At 42.2% G+C, this 15,934-nt stretch overlaps 1 protein-coding gene across 1 annotated transcript in view; it reads left to right on the forward strand.

Annotated features, from left to right (window-relative positions):
* Positions 1-15,214, forward strand: part of RTF1 (RTF1 homolog, Paf1/RNA polymerase II complex component) — a 46,072-nt gene extending 30,858 nt beyond the window's left edge. Inside the window, exons 5-18 of the mRNA XM_043471527.1 lie at positions 1,201-1,315; positions 1,992-2,103; positions 5,843-5,978; positions 6,400-6,577; positions 7,480-7,562; positions 8,712-8,799; positions 8,908-9,015; positions 9,599-9,676; positions 10,206-10,327; positions 10,501-10,558; positions 11,003-11,080; positions 11,546-11,641; positions 12,366-12,477; positions 12,720-15,214. Coding sequence (XP_043327462.1) covers positions 1,201-1,315; positions 1,992-2,103; positions 5,843-5,978; positions 6,400-6,577; positions 7,480-7,562; positions 8,712-8,799; positions 8,908-9,015; positions 9,599-9,676; positions 10,206-10,327; positions 10,501-10,558; positions 11,003-11,080; positions 11,546-11,641; positions 12,366-12,477; positions 12,720-12,826 — 1,471 coding nt within the window. The 3' untranslated portion in view covers positions 12,827-15,214. The remainder of the gene's footprint in view (positions 1-1,200; positions 1,316-1,991; positions 2,104-5,842; positions 5,979-6,399; positions 6,578-7,479; positions 7,563-8,711; positions 8,800-8,907; positions 9,016-9,598; positions 9,677-10,205; positions 10,328-10,500; positions 10,559-11,002; positions 11,081-11,545; positions 11,642-12,365; positions 12,478-12,719) is intronic.
* Positions 15,215-15,934: the final 720 nt, after the last annotated feature.

Here is a 15,934-nt window from a genome sequence, read left to right on the forward strand (position 1 = left end):
AAACAACTGGGATTTTTATAGGAATTGTGTTGAACCTGTTTATCACATTTGCAAGTGTTGCCATCTTAAGTCTTTCAATCTGTGAATATGGTATCTTTCTACTTACTTATATATTGTTTAATTTCTTCCAACAGTTCTTTAGTTTTTGGTGTAAAAGACTAGCACTTGTTTTGTTAAATTTATTCCTAAATATTTTATTTTTTTTTTGGATGCTACTGTAAATGGAATTGTTTTCTTTATTTCATTTTTGGATTGTGCATTGCAAGTATATTGAAATACAATTAATTTTTGTGTATTGACCCTATTAAGAGCTAAGTAAAAAATTTATAATTGGAGTTATTTTATAATGTTATAAAAAAATAATGTTATGAAAAGAGTTTAATATTCTTATTTTCTTATTGTTTATCCCTTCCATAAAATTCCTTAAATTCACACAAAACAATAGTTTTGTTTCATAAAAGCCTGATTTTTGTTACTGGGAGAGAGCCTCAATTGCATTTGTTTAAGAGAATAGCATATTTATCCACATGTTTGCTGGGGTAGAGCTGAGGGAGTTATTTTTCCTAAATAAGAAAGATGTTGAGTGGTATTTTTATTTATTTTTTATTTATTTATTTATTTAATATATCACAAATTCTGTTATCACTTTTTTTTTTTTTTAATATTTATTTGATTGTGTCAAGTCTTGGTTGCTGCATGTGGGATCTAGTTCCCTGACCAGGGCTCGAACTCAGGGCCTCTGCATTGGGAGTGCGGAGTCCTAGCCACTGGACCACCACGGACGTCCCTCGAGTGGTATTTTTAAAATACAGCCTGTGTCTTGACCACCTTCAAAATGTGACAGTGATTCTCTGTGGCTCCATTATGTTTCTAATGAGACACCACTGGAGTTAATCCAATAATTAACTCTCTTCTTCCATTTTGTGAAGTTGAGGAAGAGCTGTGTATTACCAACAAGATACAGGAGGATCCTAAATATCTTCTCTCATTTTTGAGTCTATTTCAACTGAATGCTGTCCAGTACTTTTGGTGTGCTTATATTCAGTATTTCTAATGTACTTAATACATTGGAGTTTCTTGTAGGAAACCAAAACATTAACTCCTTCCCTCCCACTTATTTTCTTTCTCCTATCTAATAGAAGTCAGTCCTTACAAATATTTCATTGCCACTTAAAAACCAAACAAATATCTTTTAAACAGATTTGAAATCAGGAAAAAACTGAAAACAGCCAAAAAGAAAGAAAAGAAAGAAAAAAAGAAAAAGCAAGAAGAGGAGCAGGAAAAGAAAAAATTGACACAGATTCAAGAATCTCAGGTAGGAGATACAATAGTCCTTGTTATCCAAAGAGTAATACCTCTGTTTTGAGGTGTATGTATGTTTATGTAAAAGATGGGTTTATATTATAATCAGCTTAGGTCAGTTAGTGCCAGACTGCTCATGTGGGGTCTTCCTCTTGTAGGTTTCATTAATCTCTGGACATATCATTTCACCATTTGCTGTGCTATTTAACTCCTTGGGAATTCTACTGAAGTCTGCATGTAAAAAAGCAGCTCATTGGTGTATGAGCATTCCTTAAGGGAATGTTGGTAAACTTCCTGTCCCAGGTAGCTAAATTGGTTATGATGTTTACTCAGGTGTATGCATCCTGGACTTGGTAATAAATGTAGCTGGGAAAATCAGTCATCTCTGCGTTTATCACAAAAAGCTTTGTTGACAGTATTAACAAATATTAGCCACGATCTAGGGAGTCCTTTCAGAAAGTGTTTACTCTGATATTTCTTTGGCTTTCTCTTTATTAGCCAGATAAGACAGGGACTCACTATACTGCTCAGTCCACTTTGTCCACAAGAGGATGCTGTCTCCGCTTAAGCAAATTTCAGTTTCTGCAGCCAATATAGCTTCACATTGGAGAACTGAATTATTGTTAGTTACAGAGAATGTTACCAGCTATTGGTGAAAAGAACCATCCTACACAACTTTCCCTTCCCAGGTAACATCCCACAACAAGGAACGACGTTCCAAACGGGATGAGAAACTAGATAAGAAATCTCAAGCCATGGAGGAACTAAAGGCAGAGCGAGAAAAACGGAAGAACAGAACAGGTAAGTGGGGAAAATGTAATGGCTACTTTGTGTCTTTGATCATATGATTTGACTTCCCGATGCCATTTTTATCCCCCCCCCCCACTTAGCTCTCAATTTTAGACAGTTCCAAACACAGAGAATAGTATATTTATTTATTTTTATTTATGTGGCTGCACCAGGTCTTAGTTGTGGCATGTGGGATCTTTAGTTGCAGCATGTGGAATCTTTAGTTGCGGCATGTGAACTCTTGAGTTTTGATGTGTGGGATCTAGTTTCCTGACCAGGGATTGAACCCAGGGCACCTGCGTTGGGAGTGCAGAGTCTTAGCCACTGAACCACCAGGGAAGCCCCTCTTTGGGTTATTTTAAAGTAAAAGTAAATCCCAGCATCATCACATTTCAACCATAAATACTTCAATATGTATTTCTAAAAGATTAGGACTCTTAAATATAACTATAGTACCATTACCACAGCTAAAAAAAGTGACAAATATTTTTCTTCCAGTCTGTAGGTTGTCTTTTCGTTTTATTTATGGTTTCCTTTGCTATGCAAAAGCTTGTAAGTTTGAGTTAGTCCCATTTGTTTATTTTGCTTTTATTTCTATTGCCTTGGGAAACAGAGAAAACATTGGTTGTGATTTACAGCAGAGAATGTTTTGCCTGTGCTCTCCTGTAGGAGTTTCATGGTGTCATGTCTCATATTTAAGTCTTTAAGCCACAAAATGGTGATATCATTCTTTCATCTACTATCTGGTATACTTATATAAAGAGAAACTTACCAGCTATTCAGTTACCACCAGGGACATTTTGTATTTACTAGTTCTCAAAAGAATGAGATAGTTCCTTAGCAAACTCCAACTGTAACCAGTGAGATTTGTTTGTTTGTTTCGAATATCCTTGGGAACTCATGGATTTTTAACATACTTTATGTTTTTATTCCATTGCAATTATTATTGTTGAGACTCAAATTGTCTTATATTCAACCAGTTGTAGCATGCTACTGGATTGGTTATTACTTCTAAGTCTTTTCGGTATTCAGAGCTAGGATTTTTTTTTTTTCTTTAGGATAAATTTATTTTGAACCTCATACTGATATATCTGTTTCAAAACTAGGATGCCAAGGTTTTTTTGTTTTGTTTTGTTTTTGCTTTATAACAAGTTTCTTGAGGTATAATTAAGGAACCATACTGTTTACTCATTTAAAGCATACAGGGCAATGGCCTTTAGTATATTCACAGCTGTGTAATAAAACTCAATGAGCTTTCAAATGTTTCATTACTCTAAAAAGAAACCTCATATCCCTTAGCTCTCACCCCCTCAGTCCTGTTATTTCCCAGCCCTAGGCAACCACTGGTCCACTTTCTGTCACTATGGACTTGCCTGTTCTGGACATGTCCTATAAATGGAATCATATACTATATGGTCTCTTGTGTCTGACTTCTTTTACTTAGCATGCTTTCTGGATTCACCCATGTTGTAGCATGTATCATACTTCTTCCTTTTATGTCTGAATAATGTTCCATTATATGTCTGTACACGTTTTATTTGTCCCTTCACCTCTGAAGCGACACTGGATTGTTTTCACTTTTTGACTGTTACAAATAATGCTGCTCTGAGCATTTATGTGTAAGTTGTTGAGTAGACAGATTTTCACTTCTCTTGCCTATACACTTAGGAGTGGAATTGTTGAAGCATATTGTAACTTTGTGTTTGACCTTTTGAGAAACTGCCAGGCAGTTTTCCAAGAGACTTAACCATTTTGCATTTTCACCAGCAATGTATGAGCATTCTCCCCTGTTTTCACATCCTCACTAACCCTTGTCATTGTCTTTTTTATTATAACCATCTTAGTGGGTATGAAGTGGTACCTTATTGTGGTTTTGATTTGCCTTTTTCTCATGACTAGTGATATTGAGCATTTTTTTGGTATGCTTATTGGCCATTTGGATATCTTCTTTGATGAAATGTCTAGTCAAGTCCTTCACCTGTTTTTTAATCACGTTATCTGTTTTTTGTTGTTACTGAGTAGAAGGACTTCTTTAATTATTTTCGATTTTAGTCCTTTATCTGATATATGATTTACAACTGTTTTCTCCTGATCTGTAGGCTGTCTGTTTCCTCTTGATAGTGTTGTTTGATGCATAAAAGTTAATTTTGATGAGGTACTATTTATCTTCTACTGTTTATCTACTTTTTTTCTTTTGTTGCCTGTGCTTTGGATATCATATCCAAGAAATTGCCAAATGCAGTGTCATAAAGTTTTCCCCCTATTTCCTTCGAAGAGTTTGATAGTTTTAACTGTTACATGTAGACCTTTGGTTCATTTTAGTTTTTTGTATGGTGGGAGGTAAGAGTCCACTTTTTTTTCTGTCATGTGGGATATCTAGTTTTCCTAGCACAAGGTTTTGAGATGACTGTCATTTCCCTATTGATTGGTCTTGACATCCTTGTCAGAAATCATCTAACCATAGACGCAAGGGTTTATTTCTGGGCTCTCTATTTCATTGGTCTGTATATCTTTCAAATGACTTTTTTAAAGTCACTTGTTGGGAGTTCCTTGGTGGTCTAGTGGTTAGAATTTGATGCTTTCACTGCCTTGGCCTATGTTCAATCCCTGGTCAGGGTCTTGAGATCCTGCAAGCCAGGTGGCGTGGCCCAAAAAAAAGTCACTTACTAGAGTTCTTTTTGTGTGGTTGTGCCATCAAGTGAATACCTTGTTTCATTTTGTTTGTGATCTGTAGAGATGACATTATTATTATTATTATTATTTGTTTTATGATTATATAAAATACAAGGTTCCAAAGTCAAACTTTTTAAATAAGGTATGTTCAAAGAAATTTAGCACCTATACCCTTCTGTTTCACTCCTTGCCTCCCTCCCGTAGTAGGCAGCCTTCCTTTTTAGTTTTTTAAACAAAAGGAACAGATTCACCTTCCGTCTTGAATTAATGGTAGCGCATTATACACACTTTTCTCTCCCTTGCTTTTTTCACTTACTCATATTTCTAGAGATAACTCCTTAGTTTTTAGGTCGAGCAGTGGTTGGTAGACTACCTGTTTTGTAATGATTTGACTGGAATACAGTGATGCCCATTTTTTCTTAATTGTCTGTGGCTGCTTTCTGTCTATAGTAGCAAAGCTGTGTAGTTGATACAGTAACCATATGAAGCCCATCCTAAAATATTTACTATCTGTTGATTTAAAAGATTTTCTGACTCAGGATGCAATGTAATGGCTCAACTTGGCTCATTCCTTGTTTCACAGCTGCAGGGTAGTTCACTGGGTCAGTGTGCTAAACCTGATTCAGCCACTCCCCTTTGCAGACATTTGGGTTGTTTTCAGTCTTGTGCTATTACATGTAGTGCTGTAAATTCAAAATAAGGTTTCCCTGAAAGACTCTGAAGACATCTTTAGTTTTCCCCCATTTTTCCTGCCCATCTCCAAGTGTCTTGAGAACAATAAAAGCAAGTGTCAGCAGAGTTGGTGTCCCTTTTTGCCCACTTAGTGACTATCTTCCAACACACCCCCCACCCCCTTTATTTTTGTCTGCTGGGGCTTGACATTTGGTATGACTTTAAACTTTCTGGGTAACTCACTTGTATAGATAGCCCAAGTAATCACTATCCAGGCCAGAGACGATGGAGCTATTTATTAAATCTTTTTCTACATTCCAGTCCTTTTTTTCAGGGATGAAAGATGTTTCAGTTTCCTATTGAGAGAACCTCAGTTAAACATTTCCTTTTTTTTTTTTTCTTAAAGCTGAGCTCCTCGCCAAGAAACAGCCATTAAAAACCAGTGAGGTGTACTCTGACGACGAGGAGGAAGAGGAGGATGACAAGTCCAGTGAAAAGTCAGATCGCTCATCCCGAACATCGTCATCCGATGAGGAAGAGGAGTAAGCTGTGCACATTTTGGTCTAGTAGTCAGGATGGGTGGGTTCTACGGGGAAAGACTTAGTGTAGTTTCCAAATATCTCCTCCTGTTTGGTGACAAACTGTGGTTTGTCGAGCTGAGTTTGCTCGCACATCAGCCAAATAGGCTTCTGCCTTTGGCTTGTAGACTGCGCCCCTGAACATTTCATCAGGATTTGGCAGGTAGGAATTGCCTTCATGTCACCCTTGGATTGGCCAAGAGCTTCCATTAGTTTTCTTTCTCTGATAGTGGGTTGTCTGGGATGGCAGCCTCATTCGAGACAGTTCACAGTCCTGGTTAGGAACAGGATTGTAGTCCCACTTTCCTGTTGCTTCATGTATTTTTATTTACCTTGATCTGTTAGTACAATGAACATTTTTCCCAGCGTCCTTTGTTCCTCACAGGAAAGAAGAGATCCCTCCAAAATCACAACCAGTCTCCTTACCAGAGGAATTGAATCGGGTTCGATTATCACGGCATAAGCTGGAACGTTGGTGTCATATGCCCTTCTTCGCTAAAACAGTCACAGGATGTTTTGTACGGATTGGCATTGGAAACCACAACAGCAAACCAGTTTACCGGGTTAGTATTTCTTTCCTTGGACAGTTGTAAGATGTTTTAAATATATTGATTCTTGGCTAAGAGTATGAACTGCTGAACAGACCTGTCACTTTTCTGCTACCATTTGATGGGAAAATAGATTCCAGTTGAGATGTCTTAGATTGGCCACAATGTAAGACAACCAGGGATCAAGCTGACCTGCTGCCAGGAAGAGTACTTGGAGCCTAAAAGTTTAGATTTAGAATGATTTTCTAAAAGCAAGATGGGAGACGTTTATGAAATCTTTGTCAGGAGTTATGTAATCTGGAAGATTTATTCATTTGAAAAATAATGAAAAATTTCCACGTTACATACTAAGTGACTTCTGGAACAGGGAGTTATATTGAGGTTTAAAAAATAAACAAAACCTTCCAACCTATTGAGATTATTTTGTGAGTTCCAGCTCTGCTTCTGTGGTCTGGATGGCTAGAACATAACTGGTTGGTTTGTTTTTCTTTTCTTTTCTTTTTTTGTTTGTTTTGTTCTAAGTTGTTTGATTTTAACCTGTGTTTTACCCCCTTGTGTGAGGACCAGTGGCCATGCCACGTCCCAGAAACCTTGGCAACAGAAATAGACCTCATGGTCTTCACATTTGATTGATAAAACTGACCTCTGAAAGCCAAGTGCACCCCCAGTAAGGCAGAATTAAGTTAGAGGAGAATTTGCTAGTGGGCCCCACCAGGCTAACTGCATCCTCACTTACTGTGGGCACAGGTGCTTGGCTATCTAAGTCCTAAGCCTGAGAACGGTGCCCAGAACACCTTGAAGCTGTGGGCTCCTCTCAGTTTAGGTTCATTCATCCGCACTCAGGCAGATGAAGCCAGAGGATGGGGTGGAGGACTTCGAACGAGTGTGTTGTGACTGGTGTCTCTGTCCTCACTTAGGTTGCTGAGATCACGGGTGTTGTGGAAACCGCCAAAGTTTACCAGCTTGGTGGCACCAGAACAAACAAAGGGCTACAGCTACGGTAGGAGAGGTGCTTCCGTGGCCGATTCTGTTCCCACTGCAGACAGGCATTGCCTGTTGGGGCTGCTGTTTGCTCCCAGTGTTCTGTTCCTCATAATACTGTTTGTGTTGTCCCCACCAGGGACTTGGAGGGACACTTGTATTCTGCCTTTGCCTATAGGGAAGGTAGGATGTAGCTGTCTCATAGGGGATGTTGAGTGGTGGAACACATGGAAGGAAGATGATCACAAGACCCGCTCCTCCCAGAGTCCTGCAGGCATTCCTCAGTGAGCGTGGTCAGGAGGCTTGCTTCTGGTCCTGGCTCCGTCACCAACTCACCTGATCTCTCACAAGCCAGGTCACCGTTTTAGATTTAGTGTGTGCCTCCATAACGTGGTATTAGCTGGATGCTGGCTACATGCCATAGTTGTAGGCATCAGGATAGAGGTGAGAACAAAACACACAAGTCTCTACCTTCTTGGAGCCTGAGAATTCTAAAGGCCCCGTATGGGAAGGAATAGGAGTAGCTTGCCAGGTCACTGCAAATAGTCGGTCACAGACACACCTCTGCCATGGCCTTATTTGGCCTCTGTGGTCTCTCTGTTCTCTTCTCCCATTCCCGTCATTTCTCCTGGACGGTTGAAAAGAGCCAGTTGGGTTAGGCAGTAGCCATGACATGCCAAGAGTGACTGTCGCTGTGAGGCAGGCGCTTCATGTGGCCGGCGCAGGGATCAGTGGAAAGGCAGTGTTCTTTCTCTCCAGGGATAGAGCCTCCCTGTCCTTCAGATGCCTCCGTGACACTTCATGTTCTTGATGCCATTGACTGTGACCAGCTTTACTGTAGGTGGACGTCTGAAGCACTGGCTAAGCCTGCTTGCTTCCAGTGCTCGCACTGATGCTTAGTCATGGCTGCCCTTTAGAACAGCCTGGATGGTTTTTTGTTGTTGTTTGTGTTATCTCAGTGGCTGGTTCCTACTCCCAGAGATTCTACTTCATTTGATCTAGAGTGGTGCCTTGGCACTGGAAGTTTTGTAAATCTTCGTAAATGATTCTAAAGGGTGGCCAAGACGGAGGCCCTCAGAGATAGGCAGTGTGGAGTCTGGTGGGATTGATCTGCTGGCGCTGCAGTCAACGTGGCCATTCCTGAAGCTGCTGTCTCTTTTTCATGTAGGCATGGCAGTGACCAGCGAGTGTTCCGCCTAGAGTTTGTCTCAAACCAAGAGTTCACTGAGAGTGAATTCATGAAGTGGAAAGAAGCGGTGAGTGAGCAGACAGCACCTCCCTAGCAGTTGTTCATGAAAACACTGACAGAGCCTCTCCCCAAAATTCTTTATTATAAACAACCCTTTTATTGCGTTTTGGTCCAGATGTTCTCTGCTGGCATGCAGTTGCCCACTCTAGATGAAATCAATAAGAAGGAATTATCTATTAAAGAAGCTCTTAATTATAAATTCAATGACCAGGACATTGAAGAGGTAAGAAACCTGGTATCCCAGAGTCTGGAGGCTCATCAAGAGCCAAGTGTTAGAGAAGATCATGCCTGTCTTTTCCTTCCTGTGTTTTGACATTTTTAGCTCTACCACTATTGCATGAGGAAGAGGGAATTCTGTCATTGCTACCTTAGACTTTAGAGTTCATCAGGATTTTCTTGTACACTGTCACTTGAGGTCATAACCTAACAAAGATTCAGGACTCAGGGATCTCTATTCTTCTGCTAGGCTTGGTCCTTGAAGAGTTTGCTTTCTCCAGGACGTTTTGGTAAAACTGTTTGATCTCTGTTCTCTTGGACAGTGGCTAGCCTTACAGTGCAAGGTCCTTGGGCTGCTGCTGTTTATTGGTGCATGTTCCTTCACGCTAGCCCAGAAGAATCTCCGTGACCCCGGAAGCAGCATAGTACCCCTTGGACTGAACTCGCTCTGTGTGTGGGGCATGGCACTGCCATAGGAAGAGCAGCCCTCTTTTAACTAGCTGCTTACCTCCACAATGGGCTCAGCTGTCCTGCCTACAAAAGTAGTTTAGGAATACCTCACTGCTGGTGTCTCCTCCTCTCTGGTACAGATTGTAAAAGAGAAAGAAAGATTCAGGAAAGCTCCACCTAACTATGCTATGAAGAAAACGCAGCTTCTGAAGGAAAAGGTAAGGACTTGTGTTGGAACTACTTTCCCTGTCCTGCAAGGAGATATGGAAACCAGACTTGTTCATCCTCTGCCAAGTCAGTAGTGGCAGGATTGGGAGAAAATGCGGGGCTTGACTGTAAGCAGCATAGATTTTCTTAGCATCTGGGCAGCATCCCTTGGCTGTTTTCCTTTCTCTGAATGGAAGCTGATCTTGCCTGTTCCGTTCTCCTCCCCTTCTAGTCACTTTAGTTTCATGTGTAATAAGATAGACCCCAGGGTAGTGTCAGCACTGGGTCCGAATAGACGAGTGGTATTGCCAAGCCCCACTGTGGCAGGTGGTTTTCTATTCTTCATGTCAGGGTGGGGTGAGCCTGGTTAGGGTGAGTTAGCCAGGCGGGGCCTGGGTTCTGAGGTGTTTGTTTTTGCTATTCCTTCACACCTCCTGCCATTTGTTCGTCATATGAGATATCTTGCCTGTGTTGGAAGGAAGGGGACACTTGATACAGAGCCAGTCACAGCCAAAATCTCATGCATCTCTCTGTGTGCAGGCCATGGCTGAGGACCTGGGGGATCAGGACAAGGCCAAACAAATCCAAGACCAGCTGAATGAGCTGGAGGAGCGAGCAGAGGCCTTGGACCGCCAGCGGACCAAGAACATATCTGCTATCAGGTGTGCTTCAGGGCCTGTGTTGATTGGGCTCCTATCCTTGGTCCACAGTTATCAGGCGAGCTGTGGCCTTGTGCGTGCTATGCTCCAGTGGCTCCACATATCTGGGGTCAGGCACCGTGGTTCCCGCCCTCCTTTCACAGTCCACTGACTCATCCCTCTTCCTCACCCCGCAGTTACATCAACCAGCGGAACCGGGAGTGGAACATTGTGGAGTCTGAGAAGGCCCTTGTGGTGAGTGAGACAGCTTAATCTGGATCACTAAGTATAGTTTTAATTAATAAAACAACGTGTGATCTTTTCTGTATCTCACCTGAGTATGTTTTCTTTTAATTATTAAAGTAGCATGTACATTTAACACACACATAGTCTCTCTCTATGTATACATACAACTACATAAGGTATTAATTTATAATAAAAAGCAGCAGTCTTCTGTGCTGTCTAACCCCTCCCCATCTTTAAATTCTATTCCACGCATATTAATTTTTATCAGTTTCCAGCTGTTTTCTTTTTGTTGTTGCTCCCATAATCTGTTCTGGTGTTCTTGAAGGGAAAAGGCTAATAGCCTTTGACTTTTTAAGGCCCTTGCAAAGACTGTTACTTATACGTATGCTTATGATAAATGAGAGGCATAGGTGGCAGGAGATAGAGTTCTGTAATACATGCTCTCTGTTTCAGGCTGAAAGTCACAACATGAAAAACCAACAGATGGATCCCTTTACCAGGCGACAGTGTAAACCTACCATCGTTTCTAATGTGAGTGCCTAAAGAGGACATATTTAGTCAGGACCTAGATTCTGGGACATAAATGAATTCCATTAGGAGATTAATAAGGAAGTTAAAAATAATGTTGTCTTAGTGGGATTTGCTTGCCTCAAACACTTGGGTCTGGATACTTCCTTTTTTATCTTACTGTAGGACATACAGGTAGTAAAAACCTGGCATGGATTTTAGAAACCCATGGACTAACGTGTGATGCCAGGGCAGGTTTACCAGTGCAGCAGACATGAGGAATGTGTAGGCTAGGTCGCCTAGCAAGGGCCTGGCTGGGCGTACTTCAAAGCTTTTAACTGTTCCTTTTTGTAGCCTGGAGGAAAACCCCACTGAACTGCTGATTGGCCTACTGTGGTGCTTGTGTTAGTGGTGGTAGGTGGGATAGAAAATGGTGGTAGGACTGTGAGTGTTGAAGAGTCTCTAAAATAACTTAACTTTTTCTATCAGTCCAGAGACCCAGCTGTTCAAGCTGCCATATTGGCCCAGCTGAACGCAAAATACGGTTCTGGAGTGTTACCAGATGCTCCAAAGGAAATGAGCAAGGCAAGTATAACACTGAAGCTTGGCCACTGGCCTGGACACCAGAGCAGGCACTTCCTGGTTTGGGCTTGATTGTCCCCACCTGGAGGAACTTGGCGTCCCACTTGCAGTCCTTTCTTCATTCTCATTATTTACAAATGTAATAAACAGCTACTGAATTTTGGTCAGATGATGTAAGTTCTGAACCCAGCACCCGTACTTCATGAAACCCCTGACTGTGGCTTTAGGCAGCTGACCTCCAGCCTTCTAATCTACATTTTCTCCTATGTAAAGTGGGGTAATATTATATACCCTGCCTAACTCATAGGACAGTCAGGAGTAGATGATATGTAAGGACGAGACAGTTGTAAAAGTGAAAGCTCCTTGTAAACTGAAATGTTAAACCAAGAGAAACTGCCCATTTAGAAGCCATTTTCTGCCTTTTCCTGAGGAGCCCAAACTCCCAGAAATTCCAGAGATCTTGGATCAGGGGTGACTTGTTGTCTTAAGCTTACCCTTTCTGCCCTCACACCACAGACATGAACCTTCCCTTCCCTCTCCTCTTAGGCTCAGAAATGAAACCTCTTTGGGGACTCTCCTGTCCTCCCTCTGAGAGAAGAAATCAGGAAAGTCTTTAATAGGAAGATCTGATGAACTCGAGCAGCAGTTTTTACCGTTAGTGGTTGCTGCTGCTTGAAGTCCAGTTGCATTTATCCCTCTGTAATTAGTTTTTCTCTTCCCATTGCAGGGTCAGGGAAAGGATAAAGATTTGAATTCTAAGTCAGCCAGTGACCTCTCAGAAGACTTGTTCAAAGTACATGACTTCGACGTGAAGATTGATTTACAAGTTCCCAGCTCAGGTAGGTGAAGGTAGAGATTGGTCATGCATAAGGACCAAGTGGCTCCATGACTCTCAGCCAGCAAGGAGCCTGCTTTTAGGGAAGAAATGGGGGTGTCTGGTCACCTGTATTTATGGAGGCCAGAGTAAGATAGGCTGCAGGTCTGTCTTGAGAGGGAACAGGGACAGTCAGAAAGGCTACCTGGAGGAGTGAAGCACAAGACTGGGAGACCTCAGATGCCGGTTTGCTCTTCTTTCCTGTAGAATCAAAGGCTTTGGCCATCACGTCCAAGGCTCCGCCGGCCAAGGATGGAGCTCCAAGGAGATCTCTGAACTTGGAAGACTACAAAAAACGACGAGGGCTTATCTGAGCGCACTCAGCCTGCTGCGTCTGACCCCGCATGCCCATCACAGTGTCCCACCTTTCCTCCTTTCCTCTGATTTGCCCTCACTGGGCTGGAGCAGCAGGAGAACTGGGAAGAGACTCTAAACTGCCAGTCATCTGTAATATAAACCATTTGCTGTATAGACTTCCCTGGTCTGCAACATCTCCACCAACCCCCCAGGACCCACCCAATGTGAACCTGGGCTCTCTTGGGCTTTATCCATGTCTTTAGATTTGTGTTTGCCTTTTTCTTTTTTTTTTTAAACCACAGTTCATTGGCCACTCTGCACGCATTCAGTATTACCGTGGAGCTGGGGTTCTTGCTGGAGCCCCCAGCAGCAGCACTGGGCAGCGTCCTGTACGGGATGGCCCTGGGCCCAACCATTGAACATTTGGCCCTTGGCCCTTGTGGGGGAGTGGGGGCTGGGCACCCGCAGTCCGCTCTCCTCTCTCATCTTTCTCTTCTTCCGATCTTGCGGAAGAAGGGTTTTCAAAACCCAGTTTAGTTTCCAAAAAGTGTACATTTGTGGGGAGGGAGGGGGGGGTCTATTTGAGAGAGAGTGTGTATGTGTGTATGTGTCTGTAAGTGTGTGGATTTTTTTATCATTTTTTTAAAATGCAGTACTCTTTGTATCTGTCTGTCATGGGGCTATAGCTGTTTCAGATTTTTTTCAGCTGTACTTGAGCATCTGAAACTGCAAGAAAGAAACTCATTAAATGTGATTCTTCTTACTAAACAGGCCTGACTGCTGTAGCTGTGTAACTTCTCCCCCACCTCCTCTTTCCCATCACCTTCCCACCTCGGAGAAATCTCCCCAGTTTGGCCCCTGCCCTGTCAGCTGTGTCCTGGCAGGTGGGAGGGAAGCCCATGCTAGGTACTAGGGAGGTACAGGTGTCTTGATCAGCCTGTGTTCAGCCCACAGCTTCTTGGCTGAATGTAGAGTGTGTCTTTTCCCCGCCCCATGTACTTGTCTCTTCCTAGTGATTCTGTTTTGCCATTTCAGCAAGAATAATATTTTGTTCTGTTTTTTAAGAGAAAGTATTCAACATGTATGTGGAGAGAACGAACACAAAGATATAGGTTGCAGATGTTACAAGCATGTGCAGTTCTGTGTGTGTGTATACATATATATGGTAAGCATATATATTGTTGTGCAGCTAGGGTGAAGCCAGCAAAGAAGTATGTATGTCTTTATAAAATGTTTGCAAAGAGATAAGCTGACTGCTTGATAATCATTCTCAGGTGTAAAGCTCCAAGTGTAAATAAAAGTGGCATTTAACAAATCTTTTCAGAACAAAGTACAGCTGACTATATAAAACAAGAACTAAGCTAAAGGAACAGCTGAGAGCTGCTGATTCCCACAAGAGGGAGAGGAATCTCAAAGCCCTGCTTTGTATCTCTTCACCCTACTTTCTATAAGAAAGTGGGATGATGGGAAATCATGGATTAAGTTGTATTTAAACAAAAAGGAACTTGGTAACTCTTCTGGGTTTAGTAGAGCCTCAGTGTTGCTTTAACTTAGTTTACACTTTTTTTATTTAAAAAAAAATAAAAAGCAGCAATCAAATGTTTTTTTAAAAAGAATTGTGACTGTAAAATTGATAAATATGACTGTAACACAGCTATATGGTGGCTGTGACAGTTCAGTTGGGCAAAGGAGTGGAGGTGGACTCATTAAAATCATATATACTTGAATAGTCCATTGACCAAAACTCTTTATAGACTGTTGTGTAAATGTGGAATCTCAGACTGTTAAACATTGCCTGGACTCCAGAAGAGTCCCGGAGGCTGCTGGGACCTCTCGTATCATGACAAACTTGGACTTTTTTTTTCTTTCTTGTTTTAAAAGACATGAAATGATAGAATCCATATAATTTGCTGGAGACATTCTGATCCACCATGTAGATCTGTATTTAGTATCATTTGGATTTGGAGAAGTGTCGGTTACATTATGGCTGTGTAATAAAATTTTTATTAAAACTGCATCACACTGTAGCCACTGTGCCACTACCTCCCCACACGCAGCTGCTGAAACTTTCGTTCTGAGACGCCAGAAACAGCAGGGAGCAGAGCCAACCAAAGAAGACCGACAGTTAACTTCTCACCTGAGTAGCCTATTTTGGTGATTGGAATCAAGACTGAGGACTTGTCTGCAGTCTCAACTGAGGCAAGGCCTCTGAACTGAGATCTTGACCAGGCATAGTACATTGGCTTTATCCCACTGGCTGAGCTTCTTGGAGGTTCGAGGTGGTACTTGTGCTGGGGAACGGCAGCATCGGCCCACTGCACCCCCCCCCACCCTCCCCCAGGTGGTTTCAGTGTTGAAGGGTGTGGCACCTAAAGCTGCTTTATACATCTTTCACTTCCTTCCAAGAAGCAAAAAGGCCAATGTCCGTATGCCGAGCTCATGATGTATAGAGGTCTGTTTGTCTGTCTTGCTTCTGACAGGTTCAGGGAAAGTCTTCCTGCCTACAGCTTTCCTTAAAAGAGAATGCTTTTGTTTTCTTTGTTTCTGTGAAGTCCTGACCTGTCACTCAAACTGTACAGATATTTGTAAATAAACTTTATGCCCTGTTTTAACAAGGGAGTCAGATTTAGTCCAAAGACTGCATCCTGAGTGGCAACTCTCAAAGTTATGTTTTAAAAGTCCAAGAGAGCCTTTCTCACTTGGTTTCTTTCCCTCCCCCTCCTCTTAGCCCTGACCACCACCACCCCCAAGTTAAACTCTTCAGCTACCCAGTTCCCCAGAAGCCTCTCTGAGACATTGGTTGTCTAGAGCCAAGGCAACCTCCAACTGGCCTAGTTTACTTTCTACTTTGGAAGATAGCAACAAGCTCTAACAGAACTAGGTAGGCCCCTGATACACTGCCTAACCCTAACGAGAGTGTCGTCCTAGCTTTCAGTTGGCTGAGGTATAATTTCTTTGTTAATCTGTTTCCTGCCTGTCGTGAGTGTGAAGGGGAACCCAGGGCTTGTGTGTATGGCTCTGGAGGAAATACTGATATCCTTCCCTTAGGGCCCCAGCTGGGGACATCTGTAAGCCTCCCTGCCCTCACTCCATGAGGCTGTGTCTCAAACCTTTCTAGACCTGGA

This window comes from Cervus canadensis, chromosome 6, assembly GCF_019320065.1.
Source record: "Cervus canadensis isolate Bull #8, Minnesota chromosome 6, ASM1932006v1, whole genome shotgun sequence".
In the NCBI taxonomy this organism is placed as follows: domain Eukaryota; kingdom Metazoa; phylum Chordata; class Mammalia; order Artiodactyla; family Cervidae; genus Cervus; species Cervus canadensis.